Source organism: Typopeltis vanoorti, chromosome 2, assembly GCF_054136105.1.
Source record: "Typopeltis vanoorti isolate ZY-2024b chromosome 2, IOZ_Tvanoo_1.0, whole genome shotgun sequence".
In the NCBI taxonomy this organism is placed as follows: Eukaryota; Metazoa; Arthropoda; class Arachnida; order Uropygi; family Thelyphonidae; genus Typopeltis; species Typopeltis vanoorti.
In genome coordinates, this window is record NC_143550.1 from 122,830,250 (window position 1) to 122,856,499 (window position 26,250).

The 26,250-nt window shown below is 34.4% G+C and overlaps 1 protein-coding gene across 1 annotated transcript in view; it reads left to right on the forward strand.

The window, feature by feature from the left end:
* The window catches only part of sog (chordin short gastrulation), a 157,463-nt gene that overhangs the window by 57,284 nt on the left and 73,929 nt on the right, over nucleotides 1–26,250 (forward strand). The window contains exons 2-3 of the mRNA XM_090412886.1: nucleotides 839–942; nucleotides 7,776–7,902. Coding sequence (XP_090269012.1) covers nucleotides 839–942; nucleotides 7,776–7,902 — 231 coding nt within the window. The remainder of the gene's footprint in view (nucleotides 1–838; nucleotides 943–7,775; nucleotides 7,903–26,250) is intronic.

Consider the following 26,250-nt stretch of genomic DNA (forward strand, 5'->3'; position numbering starts at 1 on the left):
ACACACACACACACACACACACACACACACACACACACACACACACACACACACGGAGTCCGCCAAGAACAGATTAATATCACGTGTCTGATAGGCCGTGACACGAAAGTGGTTAAGTTCCCTATATAAGAAGCTATGGTGAACTGCGTGTCTGTGTGTGACGAGCGCGGAGGAGTGAAATTGTTGACTTTTATATACACATCCTTCATCTTCTTTCTGGTTCCGTCTCAGACTGTTCTTGGGTTGTCTTTCTGACACGCAAACCATATAATATTTTTAAGGGAAAACTGTAGAAACTCAGAGAAATCACAGTTCTAACTGACTAACTCAGTGATAAGCAGAAAAGTTCCCAGAAAAATTCTCTTTAAGGGTAGCGAGAATCAAACAGCTGATCATCTGTCCATCAAGACAAGTAAACGATAAAGGTTGCGAATCGGACTTCTCTAACGTATCGTGAATACAAAGGTTCTGCGACATATGACATCCATTTTCCTAGTGGATCAATTTCAAAAGCAACCATGCTAAATGCTAATTAATTCTTTCAACAATTTAGATAAGTTGGCAAGTTAAATTATTCCACATATTATTTGTGGAATAATTTAAAACTATATTCCACATATTGGCTAAAAAATATTCATGCCAAAATACATTAACTACGACACCACACATTGTTATATTCTGTTCTGATGAAATCACATCGTATCGAAATTGTGTCGAGGATCACAACACTTTAAGAAGTATGGCACTCAGTTTCAGTGTCGATCTAATAATAAAATTGAATTTAACATCGATGCTTAAACTACCTCATCGACATATGGAATTCTTTTTTCCCTTGCAGACTGTCAGTTTGGCAACTCTTCATATGAATTGGAAGAACGCTGGAGGCCTGATCTAGGCGCACCGTTTGGCGTGCTGTACTGTGTTCGCTGTGAGTGCGTACCTGTAAGTCAATTCTTCGTTTTTAATCTTGTTTCCTTTTTTTTTTTGTTGTTGTTGTTGTTGTTGTTTTCAATCATTCTGTACAAATGAAACTAAAGAAGACTTTCTAAGACTCTTAAATCGACTGATATTATAATTCATCAACAAGTGAATAAACTTTCGTGAGATCTGTGTTTAATAATTTTATATACATTTCGTTCTTTAAGTTATTCTGCAATAGGTTTGAGACTGCGTAATCTAAACAGCATAAAATAACGTAGCAATATTTTTAGCTTCCTTTATCTAACTAGAAACTTCGCCGTTTGATAAATGAACATGCACATACTAATACGGCAGTCTCTTTGATATCAAGTCGTGTGGCGTTTCACTGATAGCTATCTAGAAACCCTCCCCCAATTAACCAGCGGCTATAAATAGCTAAGCAACTAATAGCCAGACCAGTGAATGCATCTAATTAAACGAAGCTACTGTAACATCTGCTTTATTTCTTCCTTCTGCTGAAGAAATTTCCAGACATCCCATTAGAAGTTCATAAGAATGTTCATATTATTAAAAAAAAAAAAAGGCAAAAAAAGCAAAACATAGAATGTTTAGTAAATACCGCCGAATAGCAGTGCCAATCATGTTACATTACTTCTATGTATTCAGTAACTGCTGCTCTTATATCACTGCTGGGGTAGTTTTGTATTATCTTATCAGTGTTATCTACCATTATCTAGTTATGTTGTAATAAAAATGAACGGTCCTGAGATAAAGAGTTCATCTATGGCGAAAGACAAAGCACATTTAAAGACTTCCTTTTTCAGAGATTTTCGTTAATTTTCATTCAAAACAAAGATGATTTATCAATGTCTAGAACATATATAGAATTTGACAATCCCTGCTCAACAAAATTTTAGGGAAAAGTAGAAAAAAGTTTTAACTTTATTTAAAAATATAACGAAAATTTCTTTGTAAATGTAAAACGCTACTCATGACAAGGGAAATCAATCTGAATTCATAAAAACTGAGCCACGCAAGCACGCGCGCGCACGCACGCACGCACACACACACACACACACACACACACACACACACACACACACACACACACACACACACACACACACACACACTTTACAAATAACGTTACTGAGAATGGAAATCAATGGCTGTTCTTGGATTTCAGTGTGTCTGCCCGACGTCTAATCAGTGAGCATCAAAAGGAAAGATTGGATACTACATAGTAGTATCTACGCGAGTGAGCGCACGCACGCAAGCAAAAAAGGAAATGACCGAGTTAATTTAGCGTAGCTCAAGGTTCGGAGTAGGGATGCATAGTCCAATAAATCTAATTCCTGCACGATGTCTTGTAAGAAATCAATAGAGCATACGCGCGGAAGAAAGGATTTTTGCTCCATTAGTTCTGTATGGAAGAATTCCATATTTCCTTCCATTACGGAATCATTTCCACAAGGTGATCGTTATCCCGCCTTTCCGGGCGGAAAATCAATGAAGTTGAACAGAAGAGAAACGTGAATCATTGTCGGCAAGCTTCTAACTAAATATCAGTAAAACTGTAAACAACAGTGAGGGGAATAAAAATGAAACCTCCATAGATATAGAAAAATCATTGAAAATCCAGGGGAAAAAAATGGTGTGGATGGCTTAAAGCAGATAGCCACATTCATCCATTCATCGGCTTAAATTCTTCTTTTCTCGTGAGTTTAGCATTCTGCAATATGGCGTGGGAAAAACATGCAAGCAGTTGCAGTATGAAAAACTATAAGCAGTATGAGAGAGTAGGCAAAATAAGTCTGAGTAAAAATTAGAGACTTTATTACACGAAGAATAGATAAATTATTTAAGACTAGCCGATGGACTATACTAATAGTTGAAGGCATTAAATAAGAATTAATTATACGAGCACGTCAGACACTAAATTAACAAGAAGTCTCTAACTTAATCACAGCAATTATTTAACTAGCCCGTAATCAGGAATATTCCCACGGTGGAAAGATATATCTAGTATATTGAAACACTTTAGTGTGATTTCTTTCGTTTAGTAACTTGGAGATGCTGAAGGGTGAAGAACGCGCACGAAATTCTCTAACCTTGACTTATACAGATGGCACTTCCTGGAAGAAAGTACGAATTAGAAAGAATGTGATGAAAATTACGCACAAAAGTAAATTCGCTATAAGAATATGTAAGAAAGCGTTTTTGTTCAACGGAGCACCCTACTTTAACCTTTTTTGGGGTATGGCTTGTATATAATTATGGCATGAAATGTAATTTAAAAGTATATTAACGAAATAAAAGCATCAAATTAAACATTAGTGATGAAGGGACAATATGAAGAACTTACCTTTCATAAAGTAAAAATTTCTTCTATTCATTCTAATATATGGCTGTAGGATGAAACATAAGTAGCAGTACATAAGAATCATGATTAGTAAAATTCATACGAATCTTCCGCTTATGTTCTTATGTTACGGGTTTTTAGCTATTCGAGAGTTCATTATTTTTCGGCAAACTACCTTTTAAACGTTTTCATTTTCTCTTGTACCCGTTTCATATCTTGGGTTTATTATTTTAAATGGTATATATACCACACAGTTAGAGCCTCCGTAGCTCAGTCCGTATACACGAAGCGTTTTGGTCGGAAAGAGCTGTGTTCGATTCCCGTCTAAGACGTGAAGAACCTTTATCTGCTTTCTTTCGACTGAAGGTGAGTTAACCGGTTTAATACGGAGGTAGGGGTTTTTTTTTCACCCAGAAACTCGGGTTTTTCGTCCCCCCAGAACAGACAAACCGGCCCTGTGAACACACGCATCTACAGACATAGGACACACCTGAGGCATAGGGCTAACCACCTTATCGTCGAAGCGGTCGCGGTTTCAAATCGTAATAGGCCATGCTAATACGAACGTAACGGGCCCCTAGGTCTAATACGTGAAAGAAGGAGAGGCGGATACCAGTTGAGGTAGGTTTTATAATATGTCCATATACTAAGAATGAGTAGCAAAAGTTTTACATTATCAAAGATGGGCACTTCATATTGATTCTTTATCAGTAATGTTTGAATACATACATGCTTTATTTTGTTAATTAAATTTCACGTCATACTTATATATAAATCGTAGTCAAAAATAAAAGTAAAAGTAGAGTTTGCTTAGATGCTCTTATGTATTAACTAAGGAACCACATAAACTTAAAGTTCGGGATATCGTTAAGTAATTTCATGAGTTTTATTCTCAATAATGAGAGCAGAGTATAAGGATACGCAATCAAAAGAAATACTATTAATACTATTAGTTTGCTTTGCTTTGTTTTTCTATAAGAGCATGGGGAGGGGGGTTCACGTCGTCAATGATGGGTAATAAAAATTCACATTCCATTAAGTTCAATTTACAAAAAGAGTTTATAAACAGATGGAAATGTTAATATGTCTTGCTCTCTATGTTACATAGTCGATACTGGATTTTTTAAACTGCAATTTTAAACAACGCCGTTATTCATTTTTAATTCATATGTGCTTCAAAATAATGCTTTTTAAGTTCATTAAGAGAATAATTTTACATTAGCGTGCCTATTAAATTAATAAAATATGTTTCAGTATATTCCAATATATATTTTTTTCTTCTACTATATGTAAACGAGTTTCCCTTCAGAATAGATAACTGATGCTCTTTGCTTCATCCAGACATAGCATGGAGAAGTGTACTCAAGTGACAAGCATCTCTAAAATTTTTAATTTTAGAAAAAAAATTGAATTTTAAATTAAAAAAAATGCTTTTTTTACAGTTTTCACTAGAAGAAACGAAGTAGGAGTACATTATATTTCATAGAGAGCAAGATTATATGTAGAGTAACTGAAAAAGTGTCAGTGTTGTCCCTTTTCTCTCTCTCTCTCTCTCTCTCTCTCTCTCTCTCTCTCTCTCTCTCTCTGCATGTCATCTTGAACAGAGCAGCTTTGTTTATGTCAAGTACGTGTAACTCGAATCTGAGCAAACTAGTATTCTTATAAAATGTATACCATAAATAGGAATTTTAGGATAACTTCGAACACAAGAAATATCTTCCTTTCCGTCTTTTTTAAAAACCCATTTCAAAACTGAATGCGGTATACTAGAAAAAAAAATTCCTTCAAGACAATGATAATGTAATTAGAACTCTCTTTAAATATCTATTGATGTCTTCGTTTATAAACGGCTATTCAAAAAAAGCAATTTTGATAAATAAGTACAAGCTGTTTCGTAAAAATTACGATTTGTTATTATATCTCTAATTTAATATCAAAGCCAGGAGACCAACAGATTTTTAATTCGTTTATAATAAACGAATGGTTGTGTTTCTTAAATCGCAAAAGTGTGTGGCAGTGTCAACAAAAATTCCATTTAATCAAATTCTTTAAAGCATCTTTTGCATTATTACTATGAAATATTACCTAGGGTGTGCTGAATGTATTGGGACTAGATACAACCTTTTCTATCCATTTCCTCATAAGTAACAGTAATATATGTATGTTGCATAATGTACTTATTTGCTATTATTAAAATCTCTCTCTCTCTCTCTCTCTCTCTCTCTCTCTCTCTCTGTGTGTGTGTGTGTGTGTGTGTGTGTGTGTGTGTGTGTTTTCTGGGATATGCGACTCGTATCGTTTATTAGCGGGAAAATGTACTGTAAAAAAATACTGCACCGTTGACAAATGGCGGACACCGACACCCACACAGACGCCATCCTCACTGTGCCTTCATCAGAATCTTGACATTATAAGAAACAAGTGGGAAAAAAAAAGAAAAGAAAGAAAAAAGCACTCGACGGACATATCAGGACAGTGCGGCTCCAAACTTGCTCTGGACTGCAAAATGGGTCACATCCTTATGTCGACACCCAGACTACGTGATATTGAGTTCTGCATTGGAAGTTTATAGGCAGATAACATCAAGACCTTCAGTGGTATTAATCTAAGATGTTTCTGTTTTTTATTTAATTTTTTTTATTTTTTTATTCTTAAACATCGAATTCCGTTAAATGTTTTCAACGGTGCCTTTGGGAGATACATGAAGTTCCTATCCACTCTCGTGATCAGTGTACCGGGATTTATTCTGGATAGAGATCAAGATTTTCAATAGTATGGCGATTAAAATGCATATGGGTTAATATTTGTCTCTATACAGAGAAATGCTCTCTCTCTCTCTCTCTCTCTCTTTCTTTCTCTCTCTTCTTTTTTGTACATATTGTATGCCTGTTGCTCCTCTGTTTCTAAGGTCAGCTGAGGGCTCTATGTACGAGGAAAGTCAGGGACCGACATTCCTCGTACGAAAAGCCAATCATGTAAAACCTCAAACTATACTAATTACAACTTGTTTTTTTTTGGGGAACCTTGGTAGGCAAGGGGAAAAAAACTACATGCTTACTGAACAAAAACAAGGCCAGTGGTTCGAATCCAACCGATGGAGTCAGACTTTCCAGATAAGTCTGTCGGGGTTTTGGATTACCCCGGAGACTAGATTTCTCTAATAAATTTTACTTTGGGAAATAACATTTATTTTATTTCCCAAATTTTAAAGTATGTGGAGTATAAGGTATATGTTCACTACATATCGTGTTAAAATGTATTATTTAACTGTTATATTCTATTCCGGTGCCAAACGCAGTATTCCACGCATTGGCGTCTAAGTAGCATGTCAGGCCTAATGGTGAACTGCAATTCGACCTCTACCACTGAAGTATTCTTTCCTTTAAATAAACGATCAATTTTGGTATCAATCATTAATTGTATCAATACTTGAAGTGTTTAAGAAAGATGTAATATTTAATTTCCTTAAATATTGAAAAAAAAAAAAGAGAGAAAAACTTCATCAGAATTTAAAGGACGCTTAAATTAATTTCCATGCATAGACAGTAGATAATAACAAAGTTTAGTGGATTTGCTTTAGTTCTGATATATAAAACGCGTTCACGTTTCACATAAACAAGAACAGTCATGTAATAAACCTAAAATGGTTGTTTAATGAAAAGTATTGAATAAATCAAGCAGTTTTCAGTGTGCATATGTGTGCTCGAGAATCCCTTATTAGGCCTCCCAAAATGCTATTTCCCCTCTACAAGAGAGAGAAAGAGAGACGATAAGGCGCGCAATAGGTATAATGCATGAAAAGAATCCTGTTTATCCCCTTGAGATTTCTGGAAAAAAACGATGATACGTCCATAAATAAGAAAGTGATGATATGCGTGAATGTTATCAGTAATTTTAGGCGCCACAGATTCGTCTACGTGAGATATTCAACATATCAGTACGCGTAAACAAGTCATTATAATGTTTTGAGGACTAAGAGAAGTGATGGGTTATATTGTAAACTCTGTTGACATCACACTGAGATACGAGACAACTCCATCAAGGATGGTCCTGCTATTGGAGGAGTTTTATGATATCATTATGAACAGCAAAGACTAATGAAAGGAAATGTTCTGTGATATTTGGCAAGAGAAACCAGTTAAAAAAAAAAACGAAAACAAAATAGAAAAATATACCAAGACAAATTACGACTGCAGTCTAAATGATAACAGTTTGTTTTGCTTGCGTTATCTGGGATTCGAATTTGCGCGCATTATTTATGCTACATCACGGTGATGACATAAATAATGATATACACTAATAATCATTAAAACATTATGTTGCTGTGGATGCTTTATCGTAAGGTAAACATTTGAAACTATTTGCATGAGGTACGAGTGCGCTTCTCTTAGTGTTTGCTGAATAATTTGAAGAAATTTTCTTGAGTACAGAGGCTGCATTGTAATTATTATTTCACTGATAGGAAGTTTAAACCAATCTCTTTCTTTAACAGGTACAGAGAAAAAGGAGAATAATTGCCAGAGTTCGGTGCAAAAACATTAAAAATGACTGTCCCAAGCCAATGTGCGAGGATCCTGTCCTTCTACCTGAACGATGCTGCAAGACTTGCGAAGGAGAAGGTATGAGCAAAATACTTTTAGCATATGAGTGTTTCTGATGCAGCATGTACTAATATCTAGATTGGTATACTACATATCAACCGCTGTCACATTTTCTAGTTTTGATGGAATGTCGCATTTCTCCCGTAACACTATTATTATTATTATTATTATTATTATTATTATTATTATTATTATTATTCGTTTTACAAAATGAATTTCACAGAGGCGATTTTTTTTTCTTTTTTCGTCGACACAATCCAATGTATGGGTGTCTCTTCATCAAGCCTCTAACCCCCTCCCCGCTCTCGCGTTTTTGATGCATTGAAATGCATCAAAAATTTGAAATGCCTATTAGATGTGTTTTGTCTGTCTGTTTTGAATGCATATAAATTCGCTCTGACTGAAGAGATTTAAATGTGACATTACATGTCGTTACTACACAATAACTCACCTTTCTAAGATTTTCCATACTTATTTCTATTACTTTATCCTCTTTCTTGACTAGACAAAACTGTGAATACTTTTTTTTTATTTAGATTTTAGTCACAGTTTTTCAGCTCCGGGTTTTCGTTTATAAGTGCCGTAAAAAATATATAGTTAATAAATCGTCTCCCGCTTTGTAGACAAAATTGCCTCAATTATTTCTCTTCGATTAAATCAGCACATGTTTCACCTTTTCTTTTCTGTGATTTGTATCCGGTTTCTTCGCATCTTTAAACCATTTGCGGTTATTCAATGCCCTGCAGTTCCTTAAATAATTAATTTCTTCTTCTTGATTCCCCCCCCCCCCCCACATAACTCATTTGATTATCTGAACATCAAAGATTGACGTTTAACTGCATCGGGAAAAATAATCATATAATTTTAATTAAATTAATTTTAGCCGCGATCGGCTGACTTGAATGTCTTCCTCCCCCCGCAAATACTGTTTTATTCACTATATCAATTGATGATTAATTAATAATTAAATAACTACCTCAAAAAAGTTTATATGCGTTGAGATTTTAGTATCGTTATTTAATTGAAATTTAAATATATATTCATGTGATTAAGTAATTAATTTAATTATATTTGACGGTTATTCATTATGCCATAAAATTTGTTTTTAGGATGTAATGAATAGATGTCTTTTATACATATTTTGCAATATAAAAATGATATAAAAGCATTACATTTCGTAATATGTTTGCCACACTACGATTAGCATTTTAAGGCTACTAAATGTTCTTTAAGTCGTTAACGTTGTTTGAATCTTCCTGTTTTTCTCATACCTTGGCATCACTCTTGCTTCAAAACATCTATTTTCAGATATGTATTAACCATTTTATCGCTAACCACTCCACATATCATTGATTGGTTTCAATCTAGGAGTTTTATTTAACAGTTTTCATCAATTCCAGGACTATTGCGACATACACTAAATAAGTGGTGGCAGCGCTTTGAAGTGTTCTGAAAGAGCCAATGACCTATAAACTGGTAAACAAAATCCTTATAATTTGCATGTTTTTATAATATGATGGTCAAAAAAATAATGAATATACCAACCAATTTCGTGAGAAGCTTAAAGAAAAGACCAATAAAGAAAAGATTTCTTCTAATACTAGAATAGTACTTCGGTTAAACCAAACAGATATACTGTACTTCCGGTTTTTCCTATGACCATAAATATCATTTCCGCTTAGCAATGATTTTTCACCACAAATGTGAGTACTCTTTACTGACATCGATGAAAACATGAAAATGATTTCTTGAATAGATAGATATTTAAATATCAACAGTTAACACCTTAAGAGCCAAAACGCCTTCTATTCATAGTCTCCTAATGTACTAATATCGTTTTTCCAAAAGTCTACTGTAATTCAGACAAGCCCTAGAATTATTTTTATTTTATTTTATGTGGCTTCCACCCATGAAAGTTTTTTGTAAACCTATGACACATTCGTACTGTGTGCGTGGCTAAGGATGTTTTTCTTTTTCCTTAATTATCATTTTTTTGTAATTTTATTTATTTTTCTTTTTTACACGGTCCGGAAATCCTGCTCTGCAAACCAAACATGAAACGTTTTCAAGATGCCTCGGGTTTCCAGTTAGGGAAGGGAGAGGAGGAAGGTCTCATGCCTGGTGATGAAATTCATCTCCCACCTAAAGACAGTCACAAATATCCAAGTCCACTACGGGATTCGAATCCGCAGCCTGTTAGTTGAAGAGCGGACATTCACCCAATCAGGCCAACGATCTCTTCAAGTGCATCTTTCTCTGAATGAACTGATCAAGGGCTCGAAATTCTCGGGAATTTCGAATTGGCAGAGTTCTTAGGAATTTTTTTCCACCTACTAATAAGATGGCGGCGAGTTTCATTAGAGCTACCGTGTGTGTGTGTGTGTGTGTGTGTGTGTGTGTGTGTGTGTGTGTGTGTGTGTGTGTGTGTGTGTGTGTGTGTGTGTGTGTGTGTGTGTGTGTGTGTGCACTGCATTATAAACATGGCAGCGTCCTTTGGCATCAATATGTTGTTACGAAAACACCAATTTACTTACGACACAATCGTCTTTCAGCATTTTACTCCAAGAATCACATATAAACAAATCTGCATTCTTTGTACACTAAACGCGAGTGAAATAAACCCACATTATTATATAATTTATTGGAGTAAACTTTAAACTAAATAAATGTAGGATAAATGACAAGGAAAACTAATATTGTGAAATCGACCTTTGAAAGGCCAGTCAAAGCCAATTTGTTAGCCCTCCTTTTGCTTACACGTTTGTTGTGCAGCGAATTTTTAAAAAAAATCAAATAATACCACACGGAAAATACTGACTGAAGACTCCATTAAATTGATTTGAATCATAAGTTTTGATTTTTTGTTTTTGCATTACTAATAACAAACCTCTCATAGGAATGAAAATTCACAGCATACATAACAAGAAAATAATTTTTAACTTCTATTTATGTAAGAAACAGCTGTCAGTTCGTGTAAATGCATCAAATGTTGGTAATCTGTGCCATGTCTTCATATCTGTAACATTGGCCAAGGTTAAGTGGATCAAAGGGCGCTGAGTCCTCGTTCCACCACTTTACACACAACTAGGGTGGTATAGATATGAGTGCTTCCTGACGATTACCGTCTGCTGATCGTCAGCTATTTTGGTCTTTATTTGTAGTCACTAGGTAGAAATTTCAAACATGTGCCAGGAAGGTACACCCAATCAGATGGGCACTGCGCTGTTCTAGTGGAATTTGGAGGCCATACTTGTAAGAAGAAAGATACAAAAATTAATGGAGAAACAGGCTAATATCTAGTATAGTGAACTAAAAAAAAGTCTTCTTTAAAATAGCACGGAATATGAATCAAAATAGTATGGGTGCTTAAAAGCATTTGTAGTACGTATTGTATTGCTACCGTTTCCTTATAATATTGCTCGAAGCTTTGCTAATAGTGAAGCCAAAATGACAACTTACTACTTATTTCCATTTTATCAAGCAAACAAGCGTTGGTATCTAATTTGCGTTCTACAATCGCGTGGTAGCTATTCGAAAGAACTAGATTCGCTTTCTGAAAATCAGCTTTCATATGTACATTTGAAATTGCACTTGAAAACATATAAGATATACTGACATGAGAATTCAATAAGATCAACAATGACAATGAGAATTCAATAAGATCAATGACAATGAGAAAAACCATTATTTACGTTATCTATCAAGCAAGGTATCAGCTTCTATTTAAAATGCTTAGAATTTTAATTATTCAGACTACTGAAGTTAATTCAATGTAGACTGACAAATAGTTGAAAAGTTGACAAATGGTGAAATTTTAAATGTTCTACACAAACGTTGTAAGATCATATACAACTAACACAACTAAGTAAAGTTGCTAAAAAAAAGTTGCCGGACGCTTTAATTTCCCAGAAATTTATTCAAAGAAATAATTTCCGCTTCCTCGAACTATTTTTACTGAAAATATTTCGAGTGAGGGAATTTTTTCAATAACCTTGTGGGAATACAAACGTCTTCAAGGAGTAAAATACTTAGCAAAATGCATAATCCAAATCTAAGTTTATAAATGTATTATTTTTTATCTTATTATCTGTAATAAATAACTTTATTTATTTGCTGTCAACTAGAAGGAATGTGATGTCATGCTTACATTTTGCCATGACAAAAACAGATTTGTTTGCGCAATAAGCTAGCTCAGTCTGTATCGACTATGCCTTTGATTGGAAAGCCTGAATTTGAATCCCGTCTGGGACATGAGAAACCTTTATAATGGTTTTTCAGTTCCATTCCTCCTGTAGATTCTAGAAATCCTGCAATACTCAAATGACTGAAGATCTTCCATAAACAATAACTTAAATACTAATCTCACCATTCTCAAATGGGGTGAAGAAAAGTCGAAGAACTGCAATGCTATTATCTCTATCTCTCGGGCCTGTCTGCGATCTTTCATGTGTCGGATCATCATAAAAAAAATGGAAAGTGAGCTAGCCAGTCGCATATGGCAGTATCCATCTCGAAAAACAGGCAAATCTGTCAGAAAACAAACTCACAATTAACAGACAAAAGCTAGCTAGTCTCATGGCTTTAGTTGCTTCATCCGTAAAGTTCAATGATATAATTTGCAAGTAGTAAAAATGTATGTTGCCTATCTGAATATCTGTCTGTACATGTATTACTTTGTATGGATGATTGTATTAAAATTTGATGGTTCGTGCAAAATTGTGTCAAAATATTTTAATTTTGTTTTAAATGTGCTATTCGCAGGAAAAACTTAGGCAAAAGTTTGGTTTAAATCGAAGCATTTTAACGCGGTAGACCGTATCCTAGTTTAGACAAAACTCTTAGAAATGACACAAAGAAATAACTCCGTTCTGGTCGTTTGAAATATATCTAGGATTTCTACAAAGATCTATCGTGTTGTCTCAATTTCATGTAAATTGATCCATTTGAAGAGAGCAAATTAGGCAACCAAAGCAAATATTATGTATTTGGAATGACGATGACAAACTGTCTACAGTGAATATATGCCACAATCAGCTCTAGATTATAACCAACTGCTGTGATATTGAAGGAACGTCACTATAAATATACAAGGATGGTGTTGAGTAAGAAACCCTGATTATGCAAACATATTATGATGTTTGCATAATATGATTGCCAATTGTCGTTAAAACCATATCCGTTCATGTCCGCAAGGTGAGGCAGGAAATAGACATCCGAATTATAATAGACTCCCGTTTTCTATCAATATGCTATCAATCCAGATATTCAATGCCAATGACGAAATTCAGCAAAAAAAAAAAATAAAATAATAATAATAATAATAATATATCAGTTTGCTATAATGATCTTTCGTAAAGGTACGTGGGAAGAACCGTTCCTTTTGTACCTCTCACTTCCTCCGTCATCGTCAGAGAAATCTTATGGTGACATGCATATGATCATTACACAAGAACAGAAGGATATATATCAATAACCTGTTCCCACAGAATGCATAAGAAAAGGTGAAGATGGTGTTTCGTGAGACATACATCGTGAACATACAGAAGTCCAGAATGGCGTGAAGAGTGAAAGGGATTCTCACATCATGGCAGAAAGCAGTATGGAATCATAGGGCATGGCATACGTGTATACATCGGAATGCGACTTGGTATGCGTATGATTACAGAACATTTCCAGGAAGATTGCATTGTTGGCGGTGGTTATGAGGCGGGATGTTTCGTGTCATTAAGCTAAGGCCAATTATCCGTGCTACATGCAATCCTGAACGTTGAAACATATTTTCATATTTTAGGCACTCCTTCTAGGTCTGTAACAGGCAAGTTTCAGTCGATGATCTCGAAACATCTGCCTGGATACTTTACAATCCCAACGCTCTCATTGATGATATCTAGGATGTTTATTGGCAGAAAGAATGAAAGACAAATGACCACATTTTGCGATTGAATTAGCTGTTCTAAAGGAGGAATGGTTTGGTTTTTGTGCTCCATTTCTGGATTCGCAGAACTGATGCAGTTATTAAAGCTCGTGACGCGCAAGCGCGCGCGCGCATATGTGTCTGTGTATCAACCAGTCGTCCAAGATCTAACCACACTTCATGAATTTAAAGAAAAATAATTCAGTTAAAGAACAACAAAAGAGAAAATTGTCCAATTGCCGTATAAAGATGAGAGATTGACAACCTTCATCAGAAACCAAGTGGAGGAAACATTTTATATTCAGTAATTGAAGATGCATTTCAACAAAACTTCAAAGTAGAGTCTCAGAAACTCAAGACTAGTGAATAGAAGCATTTTTTTCTAACTTACTCTTTTAAAGGATTCCTCCATGATGAATTACGAAGTGTTCAGTTCGTGGAGATCAAAACCGATTCTAATGGACCTGCTCCCATTGTTAAAGATGGCTGACAGTGCAAGAAACATTTCTGTATGATTTACTGCACATATATGAATATGTATCCTAAAATAGTTAATGATTACTAGTCATTAGACCAATTAAAACCAAATGCAGTTTTCAGTGGGTGTTGTGAATGCCCTAAAAAATCCACTGTTATTAAAACCAAAATCCATTTTTATGGATGCTTTTTTTAAAAAAAAAAAGTAGTATGAATACATGTGCATATATTATCAGTAGGGCTGGCTCTCTCCATTTATAGAATGCTTATCAATAAAACAAATAAGTGCTTCCGAGATATTTTTTCACGGAACGAAAGAGAATCTAATATCAGTGCATAACAATGCACTTCAGTGAGGATTATGCAACAAAAGTAAGCCTTGGCACTTATTATTCGAAACTCACTGTATGGCAAGACAGTATAATTTACAGTCAACTGCGTACGTGTTGGAGCCTGCGCTGTTACATTTAATAAACGTAGTCTATCTATTTCTTTTCTTTCTCTTTTGTTTTGTTTTGCGTATTGTGTCTTTTATTTTCTTCCAAATGAAGAAGGAACAGCACATAGCTCCAAGGCCAACTCTGTAGCTGGGAAGCAACTGAAAGTGAGTGGCAGTTAGCGTGCATAAAAGGACTTTGTATGTCAACACGGTGACTCACAACCTTCTCTGTTTTTTAATCGACACTGTTTCGTCATCAGTTATTTGCTTTCGGCGCATGACGTCATCAGGGGAGTGGACCGCGCACTTCTGTTCACTCATGGGAAAAAAGTAGACCAACCATCTTAGCAGACAGGGTTTTGTTATGTTGTACAGCTGCAGACAGGAAATGTGGGGATTTCGCCAATGAATAAATAATTTCCAGGACGTGAGAAGTTCGTATAGGACTACGTGATATTTAGTTGAGTTTCGTTAGTGTAACGTGTGTTAAAGGTAAAAAATAACTCACGCTTTAAGCTGTCCACATTACAAGAGGAAAAATTTAGTTGAAATTATTGCTCCAACCGCCAGGAGCACCCAATTAATCTCTTTGATAAATATTTAAAGGAATTTTTTAATGTTAATTCATTTGTAGCAGCAAATATCCAAACGGAAATTCACATGCATGAGAAACCACAACAGTAGAAAAAGAAGAAAAAAAGATACAAAAATGTAAGAACGTAGTTTCAAAACAACGAAAATTACCGAGAAAAGGAATGTTGTGTTCTAGTTATATATACTAGATCACTGGATCGCGCTTTTATGCTTGTTAGCTGCGTCATTCAGAGTTGCTGTATGAAGTATAACTATAATTTTATTTCTAATAATTAAGCACTAACTTTGAACATTTTAAATTAAAGCATTTCATTAATGAGAGTTGCAAGTTTCGTGATATTTTATTCCTCCTTTGTTGCTGTAACAAGCTTGTTGAACTGACTTTGATAGCGTGATTTATTTGTTCTTAGTATATTTGAAAAAAAGAGGATAAGAAAAACTGAAACTTAACTAGAACGTTCACCTGCGTCATGACCTTCTCAAAGTCAAACATACCGGAAATGTCTGGTCTTCCGCCTTCGGCGGATTAAAATGGCCATGTCAACAATCATAAACTCAGAACCTTTCCTCCTAGAACTTACGCATGGCAGGACTTCATTGCTGCTAATAAGAGTGGTATGGGTAATTAAAATACCTGAATAAACGCCACGATAGTCGATTCTTAAACATATTTCCTGTTCGCAGCTAAAGCGTCATTCTCTTAATCGAACATAATTTTTCATGAGCAGGCTAAACACTTGTCACCTGAGCTCTCTGCATACCCACAGCTATTTTAACTGCTCGCTACCCCCTTCGTTCCAGCAAGAGGGAGTTGGTGCCCTCATTTTCCCCCTCCACCTACTCTTACTTATAGCTACTTCTACAACGCTAACTTAGCCTGCACAGAGGGCGCTGCAGTTGGATAGAAGGTCGCGAGAGACGCCCGACCACCCAAGCATCGTCTGTTGTCCAGGTTCAATGGACGGTAGTCTTAAAGGGCGCTCCCTCCCCCTCCCCCCCTGTCGCTCGGGCTGATCTAGCCCTGTCTCACATGCCCGTCAGCTGCTAGGATGCTAATGACCTTCCCGGAGATGAGAGATAAAAAAAATAAAAAATAAAATAAAAATAAAAAAATAAAAAACAGGATACTGGGAACTGTCTCATCGCGCATGCCCATTCCGACTAGCCTGAAAGGGTGTTCGAAACGGTTGTTATTGTAGTGACGATGACCACTTCTTGCTCTCATCATCATTTCACGCAAGGTGCTACATATTACTGTAAACTCGATGCATCATCAGTTGATAACTTATAGCAGAATGCCAAGCATATAATGTTACACTTTTATACCACATTCCGCGTGTAATTATCGCTTTTATGTTAACTGTTGCATTTTAACCAGTCATTACCCCAGTCACGGTATGAGAGAATAGAACGAACAGTGAATGGAAACATATCAAACAAAAAGAAAAAAAAATGTAAGGGTGGGTAATGGAAAATTTGCTTAATGTTTAGGTAGTTCATAATTAAAACAAGCACAGAAATTATAGTAAGCAATCAGAGTGTCATAATAGCATTCGTATAGTAATCACTAATCATTATCACAGCAATTGCAGTGTAGACATAATTCTGTTTTGTTATTAAAATAGGTCTGACTGACATCAAAACTAAAATGATAAATTTTATTAAAAATCCTGAATAGAAATTTCATCAAAAACAGCAACAAGCATAAATAAATCTATTTGGAATCGTTCTTCCTAAAAGAAAGAAAAAAAAGGAGGGGGGGGGGGAAGGATTGTCCATCAATCTTGAATCGAAGAATGAAAATCGATGCACATGTCGCACTAGAAGCGTGGGCTGTAACAATTGCTTGCATACAATCATAATCATCACTGGTCCTTGAGAGGTCTGTGACTGGTTAAAGTTTCATTGCATTCCAAAACCTTAATTAAGTAGGATGGGGTGGTTAATCTTAAAGTTGCGTATATTTATATTCTTCCTGATAATATAGAGATTCTTCGCGTAGTGAGTCGAACCCAGGTCGGAGATTCGGGTTTTTTTTGTTTGTTTTTTTTTGCCCGTCTGACTGTATGCAAATTATTCCGTAACTCTTACTTGGCGGATATGATAATGTTCCGAGTTATTTTTATTCCTTTTATTTTTTAGTTCCCACCATTTGGAAGAACATGTATATAAATTATATATAGCAGTTTACGAACTAAAATATACACAAGATGTCGTCCGAGTGGTTGAATTTTGGTATAACTCTGACCATTCTGCAAAAATCGAAAAATTATTCAACTAATATTAATAATAACAAACTTGCTGGAATTTAATAAAACTGGTATTTAGGATATCTTTAAAATGATTTAATCGTTTCAATCTGAGACCAACTGTAGTCGCAAAATCAGACAGAAATAAATAAACGAATAACATGTATACATAAACCAAAACCGACTCATGTGTCATAAACGGACTGTAACTTTTGAGTCAAGTTTTCACAAAAATAAAAAATAAATAAATAAAAATATATGTATATTTTTGGTGGTGTATATATATGTCCGCGCGGTTAGCCTAGAGGCTATGGCTTCGCAACCATATGCCTGGGGAAGGAGTGTCCTAGGTTCGATTCCCGTCGACGACGTGAGGAGCTTAAGGATCTTCCTCAGCCATAGCCAAGTTAGCCGGTTTTGGGCGTGGACAGCAGAGTTTTTTCCCCAGTTTAAAACCTGGGATTTTTACTCCCGCAAAGCAGGCATACCTTCCCCGTGAACACACGCTTCGACAGACATGGGATACTACCGGGAAAAAGGAGCGGAATTATCGGTTACGGAAGCTTACGCGGCAAAATGTGTAGATCTGTGCGAAAGCGTAACTACGATGACTTTGAATAATGCAAATTTGTCATGACAGATCTGAAATAAAAAAACAGCGCCAAATCGACAACCGAAAATTCAACTCTGAATAACAATAATAGAAATAGCAAAGATTATTAATGATGGAACTACCCCGCTTTTCAGCCAACTGCAATTTTACATTTAATAGAATTTACATTTTTTTTCCCTATAAAATATAATAACTCTCAGTGCTGCACTAATTTTAAAAACTTCCACGTGAAAAACATGTATTTAAAAAATAAAATGATATTTGAAAGATATGAAGTTTGATTATTTCCTTAATACAGTAATAATATTATAAAGACAACACAGAACAGATTTTAAAATGGTAATTGCTGTTAGAATATTCATCTGAGTAACTGACATCAAGAACGCTGCTCTAGTTATGTTAGTCAGAAGTAATAACTCAGTTACGTCTATGAAGTTGCATGCAGAGATGGTTGAAATTTTTGGTTTACAGAAAAATGTAAAGACAAGATTTAAAGATAACACGTATGCATGAAATTCTCTTTTTCACACTTGAGGAAGAAATTCTTCATCATCATCAAATTCCTGATATGTACTCTCATGGGGTGTATAGGATAATTATGATAGTACCGCATGAAAAGTTACTGACCATTACTCAGCTATACTAACTATTACTAACTTCCGATCAACAATTTTCCTCAAAATCAATCTGTTATTTGTCAAGACTCCAATATTATCAGATCTTATATTTCTGTCCTTTAAGGCGCTTTTTACTGTATCAATCCATCTACATCTTGGTCTTCCTCTTGGTCTTTTCCCTGCCAACCTGGCAAAGAACATGCGTTTTGATAATCTTTCCTCTCCCATTCTGTTTAAGTGACCATACCACCTGAGATTAGCTCTGCTAACACATTCCTGAATGCTAACAATGTCAAGTTCTTTCCTAATATCGTCGTTTTTAATATGATATTGCCACTGATGTCATCTCTTCACGCCCCTAATCTTTCTCAGGACTCTGATATCAGAGGGTCTCCGGTCGTATGTGATGTTATGGAGGACTAAGCTATCTCCAGAATGTCATTTTTCAGTAAATTTCCGCAGAACACCTTCATAGAAGTAGTAATGAGTTGATGAGAAATGAACATAGAGCACCGAGTGACTGGGATGACTTTAATGGAGCTCCGTTTGGTTTGAGAGTTTCGCTAAAATGTTTTGGCATGATCTAAATGAATTTTCTCTCCACTCAGCTATATCCTAGATAGTGAAAGTTTATTATTGTGAATCAGTTCCCCGATGTCCAACATATTTTCATTTTTTGTGCTGTGTGGATCGTAAAACCGATAATTTCACTTCAGAATGTTATTCTGAAAGCTATTCGAGCTTGCGGAATTCCCAAATTATGACTTATGATCATAATTTCTTCTCTTTACACCTTATTTGCAAAACTACTAGGATAGTTTCGCCAATAATAATCCGAAAGAGGATTTGAATGTACTCCCACTGGTCTTTGAGGGCTTTCATCATCTGTAAATTAAAATGAGAAGTGCAAGCAGATAGCTTTGTCTAGTGCGATTGACACACACACACACACACACACACACACACACACACACACACACACACACACACACACACACACACACACACCATTAAGAGTGGAGCGCTTTGTGACAGATAATCATCAAATGCTATTTACAACGTTCAGCAATAAGTGCCATATTAACAATTATTGCTGTCCTATGACCAATGTAGGATCTATTGAACTGCTCGTATTCTGAGAAGTTAACAAGTAACATGCAACATGCTCTCAACCCAAGCCATAGATATGAATTGCGCATGTAAACTATTTGGAATTAAGTTAATTTTTCAACTCGGTAACAGCCCGTTATCTTCATATGTGGTTATTGGAAGTTTTCCCGCAACTCTCTCTCTCTCTCTCTCTCTCTCCTTCGTGCATCGTAAACGCAATTAAAACCTGTCCTATATAAATGAAAAGCGAAAAATCATAGTTACGCACTATCCTATCATATTGCGCACCGTACCCAAAGTTTTCTCGGCCATTTCTCATATTCATTTGTTTTGTTTTGCTAGGCAATAAAATCCACTTCGTTTCTTACATATCGATTTTTATTATTTCCTTGTTCGTTATGTTGTGATCGAGATAGTGTAGAAATAGTTTGACTTCTTCGTAAAGCACCCATTTCTGTTTAGCAGCTAATTTAAGCAGTTCGTATGGCCTGACACTGCTGCATCGTTGTGTGTATGCTGGCAGACTACAGACCACGGGTTCCAATCCCACTGTGACATGAATGTTCTTGAATCTGTTTAGGTCACAATAATAATAATAATAATAATAATAATAATAATAATAATAATAATAATAATAATAATAATAATGCTTTGTACAGTATGTCTCTCACCTTAACATTAAAAGATTAAACCTGTTTATACCTTATTTTCTATATATATATAACGCTCTTTGAAGTCCATTAAGCCATATATTTAAAAAACGAATGTTAGTGATAAGCAAGCTTATCGGAATCTTGTGTTGACGTAAAAGTCTCTGATACCGCGAAAACTATATTTCTTGTTGTTTTGCAGACACGTGCACACACACACACACACACACACACTAATCTTACACATTTATCTTACACATGATATAATATTCATAAAATATGAATATTCATAATATTCGTAATATTCATCACATGCACTTTTCAAATCCATGAATAATGAATGTGGTTCTATTTCTTTGAGCTTCTAAATTGGTTATGATGAAACTAGTGACAAAGTTCTTTATTTGTCATACAGTATACATGTCGAAGCACGTGATTTAATTAGTCTTAGCATATGTCTATAATAATATTATGTCGGAAACAGGAATCTCGTATTTCATATACAAATATTTTTTTTAAAAAAATGTAGCTAATCATTTGTCCGAATCTTCGTGTTCAATATTTTTGGATAAATGCTATTCAGTTGCTTTTTAGTCATCCTACTTAATAATGCCACCACAACGTGAATTTCGCCTATCATATTATCAGAAAAAAAATCACAAAAGCTGGAGGATCGGTACTTAAAATGATTACAGAGAACATTTACACGCTATCGCTTTAGTCAAATTCATATCACACTGACAATCGATATTCGCGAAAGTGTTCAAACTGCGCGACATGTGCACAAATTATAGGAATGAAAGCCCTTTCTTTCTGGTAATTGTGTTATTTTGTCGCTAACTTATTAGTTTGATGTTAAACTATACACCAAACATTACATTCGTAATATTTCTTAGATCAAGTGAATTAACATATAATAATGGATATTAACAAAAAAAAAGGGCAAGAATGAATACGTTTACTTAGTTTTAAATAGAAAATATCCACAGATTAATTTATTTTCATGAAAAGAGTAGTTTTTTATTATTTAATGAAAATTATAAATATAAATTAATTAACCTTCAGTAAGGTTTACTGAAGTTAAAGTTTTACTGGTTTCAGCGTATATTTTTACTTTCAATGAATTCGGGGCAAAGCATATTCTTTTACAAAAAACTACCTCCCTGAACAATTATCGAACGAACTGTACATAAATCGACAGATTATCGTACATTAATAAGAGCTGGTTGAAATAACCTCTTCACGATATTTCCATGCGAAATTCCAGCAAAAGTTCACATTTACTAAACGAAAGTTTCATTCCTTGAATTACTTTTTCACACGATTTTTAAGCTACATCGTCCCTGCAAGTTGACATAGTAATGCACTGAACCAGGGATAAGACGGCTGTACCATCCTTATAATGAATGTTTATTAATCATTGCTAGTTTCTCAGACCAGTTAATTTTTGAATTCACTTCTGTCACTATAGATCATGATTAGTTTTAAAAGCACTATAAAACACATTTAACTTATAGCAATATTGAAGTGAAAACTGCCTGCTTAAGGACCATTTGATAAAGCTGGATTTTTATCTAGACTACAAGATGTCTGCATTTCATTAGTGAAATATTTAGCATTTTGGTTGACTAAAAACTGTCTGGTATGATAACTACGATTAGGTAACCTCTCTTGTCTTTCAAAAACGGAATTAAACTTTAAAAAAAATCAAATCTCATTCATCGACTTTGGATTCCTAACACTTTTAACTGCTTCTCCCACTACAAGGATCTGTTTGCTGAAGGGATAAGTCAGGAATGTTAGAGTCGTACCTTGGGAATAAAATGGCATTAACGATGGGCGAAACTAGCCAATGAAATGAACCGACTTTGGAACCAAGGTATGCTATACACCACGCCCACTTGTCAACCGTGCTCGTGCATGAAAAAGAGGGATGAGGGGCTGCTCTGACCATAACTTCCCTCGCCGCTGGATGTGGGATTTGTGATGCACTATTCAAAGGAACAGACGTATGTAGAATAAAGGTGTGGTTGAGTAAACACATTAGAGTCATGTTTGGCTCACCCATGGGGATGTATTCTGCACACACATATAAATTCAAAAAGAAAGAAAAAAAAAACGCAATCCAAGTATGTAGTGTTGATGGAATAGAAACTGGAAGTGAAAGGAAAAAAAACTACATAAATATAGAAATTGATATTTGGTGCGTTGACTATAGAATAAAGCTGAATGTTCGCCGAGATAATTTTGTTAACTGAAACAGCTTTTATTCAGGTCGAAATCTGGTTCCTAATATTAAGATTCTAGATATAATTGGAATCAAGTCTGCGAAAAAGCAACAGCTTAGAAAGTTCGGTTTATTTGAGATAAACGTGATACGAAGACTCATTTCATGTTTTTCTTCAATATTAGAGCTTTTGGTAAACAAGAAATTTGCCATCCTCCATTAATTATTGTAACAAGATATATAATAATGAATGGACATGAAAATAAAAAATTTAATAAATACACAGCAAGAACTAGAATAAAAGAGGGTGAGAATAACAATCTTCTTTTGTGAAGTTTAGTTTCATGCCTTCACCGGAGAAAAGAAGTTATGAAAAGAAGGTGGAACAAAAAAAATATGAAAATGAATGGAAAATGTATTCGGCCTAATATGTTATAGGAAAACCGAATGTACAGGACATGAAGAAAGTGATGATTAAGTGATATTACATAAGAAGCTCTTTTGCTTTAGGCGTTACATTTCTTTTAAGTATCTTTTAAATTACAGAGAACAAAAAATATAAAAAGTTTTCAGGATTAATCAAATGTAGATTTTAATATTCAAGATTACTCGTTTGATTGCATATTAGACGTACCATTTAAAATTAAAATCTAGCATTAAAATCTGTGGTAAGAGACGCAGGAAATATTTTATGAAGTTAGATCATAAGAACGCTAGGCGAGTATGTTTGTCTGGGACTAAAGTTAAGTGATTTAAATAAAGTTATGTGTAAGGAAAATGGCAAAAATTCTGATGTATTTATGTTAGTGGGAAGAAATTATCTTAAACTGGAATTATTCAAAAGACTACAGGAAGACTTTCGAGACCTACATTACTGCTATGACAAGAGTTAAAAAAGATAAATTTTATTAGCATAATGCACAGATTTGACAAGAACTCCATCGTCAGAGTAATGACAGCTAATTGGATTTAAGAAGGTATGCGATGCACGTGATTGTAGATAAGTTTATGAAATCAGTTTGTTAAAATGGTAATGGTTTTATGGCGATGTATCCACCTGAATATATTCCATCGAGTAAGTAAGGCCATAGCATCAATAACATTCTAAAAAAATTTTAAAATTACACCTAAGGAAATTTATGTCTATCGAGTGGATTTGAGCGGCGTTCCAGATGACTGTGGGCAGGGTTTTCCCATTAAAGGTAGAAAAAAAACAGCTTTAAACTGTACTTTCAATGATATCGTGTTCTTATATAAGAAATTTAAAGAATAAACTTATGTTAATTAAATTGTAACTAGAGAAATAAAGCCAAAAATTGTGAGAATTTATGAATAATGTGCTCAGAAAAGATTGCTTTTCATGAGCACATTATGCAATCGCGTGCAATCAGGAAAGATTTAGACTGTCAGATCGATGATACATTGAATTCATATTAGGAACAGGAATTTACGAATTAGTATGGTTCATAATAAGCAGTTTTTTCAAACACTGCTTATTACGTGGAATTGCAAAAAATCTAACTGCGAAGGTATGTTAAGAGAATTAAGAAGTATGTACACTGGGAGATGGTGTTTACTAGAAGAGATACTGATGCACTGTGGATAGGAATATCATGATCGTTTGATGTTTAAATATATTCTCTATGGCTAAATTTCTTAATAAATCTGGAGTTCACTGGATGAGCAATTAAGTTCTTAAAGAAATACGTTATAAGAAAAACTATGCAAAGAGTCGCTATCTTATCATTCAATCATTAAATATGATATATAAAAGCCAAAAGGCATTAACTAAATTGCATATATCGTAAACAAAATTTGAATAACGAAACGAATTAAGCATAATCAGTTCATCTGGAACAATTTCGAACGATCCAGCTGCAATTGCAGATAAATGTCATAAGTATTTTCAAGTAAGGTCAATACTGGCCATTTAGAAGAAGAAATCCGGCTTAAGGATAAGATTTACAGAATGATATAATACATGAGAAGGAAATATTTGATATCTAAAATCTTAAATAAAGATTTAAGATTTTAGATATCAAAATTTAGATATTCTTGGCAGTCAATAATGTTGGACGTAAGAATGATGTCTCTCCCTTAGTGGTAAGCAGATGTGTATGTGTGTGTCACGGTTAATTTATACACGTTTGAGCATCTTAAGAATCGCTCAGATTGGGAATATCTCCTTTTCATGCAAAGGTTATTCCATCTCATAGTCATTCTTCGCGATTCTTAACATCCATATTCCTTTATGGAATTCATAAAAGAAGAATCACGAAGAATGACTAATGAATACTAATTTGGTACTATAATTGATAAACGTAATTAGTCACACCTGTGATAGGAGATAATAGTACGTTATTTTATGTTAACTTTTTGGTTGTGATAACTGTGAGTAGAAGAAGTTGCATTTCTCTCGAAATGTACTTCTTTCGAAGTTGGCAATACTGGCAGATGTATTATTTACGCAACTGCGAAAAACGATGCCAACTTGTTATAATTAAAATAATGGAATATTGCTCTCGTTGCAACTGAAATAAAAATTTAACATTATTACATTACCCGTGCATATACAAAAAAAAAAAAAAAGATACCTTGTACAAACGGATATCTCGTTCGTGATATTGTTATACGCTACACATCGCATTTTTATTGTTCTTTTTCTAAAAGCTCTAAAAAGTCGAAACGTTTTTTGAACTGACCGAAAACAAAACACAATTTATTTTTCGAAATGGTAACTGTTATCCAACGAATTCGAAATCCGATAAGAACTAACAATATTCTTCCCAAAAATTAAAAGAGTCGTGTACAAAAATCTCTCGATTTTTTCCATTTAAGCAAACATATTTGTACGTATGTTCTTAATTTGAATTAATAATATTTTTATGTAAAATTACAATTTACAAGTAAGCAAGAATTCTTATGAAGATAATCTTTAACATTATTTTAGCGCGCTTATGGTTACTTGTGAACATCAGTGTCAACAGTAGATAAAATGACTTTAATCTATATTTACATTGATATTCCTTTAGCTTTGAAACAACAACGCACGATAATGCGCACACTCAAAAGTTGTTCGATAAAAATATTGTACGTAAATAATTTTTATTTCTCATAATAACTTCCTTATTTCTTTTTCTATATTTTAATGTTCTGAAAAGTGTGTAAGGGTTTATAGCGTTTATGTTCGTGATTAATTAAATTTTATTAAAAACTGAACTTAAAAATATTCCAACGCGTTCTCAAAAGAAATGTATTTTGTTATTTTATTTCAGAATTGTTGGTAAATATTGTTTATTAATATATATATATAATTCAATATGCATATTGATAAGAAAATATTTGACAACTTTTGAAATAATTGGATAAAACGTTTTTTACGTATTTTTGATATGAATTCGCACACAATTGAGTGCAAAATAACTGTCAAAGAAAATCAGAATCAAAAATTTAGGGAAGCTCGTAAATGAGGGTTT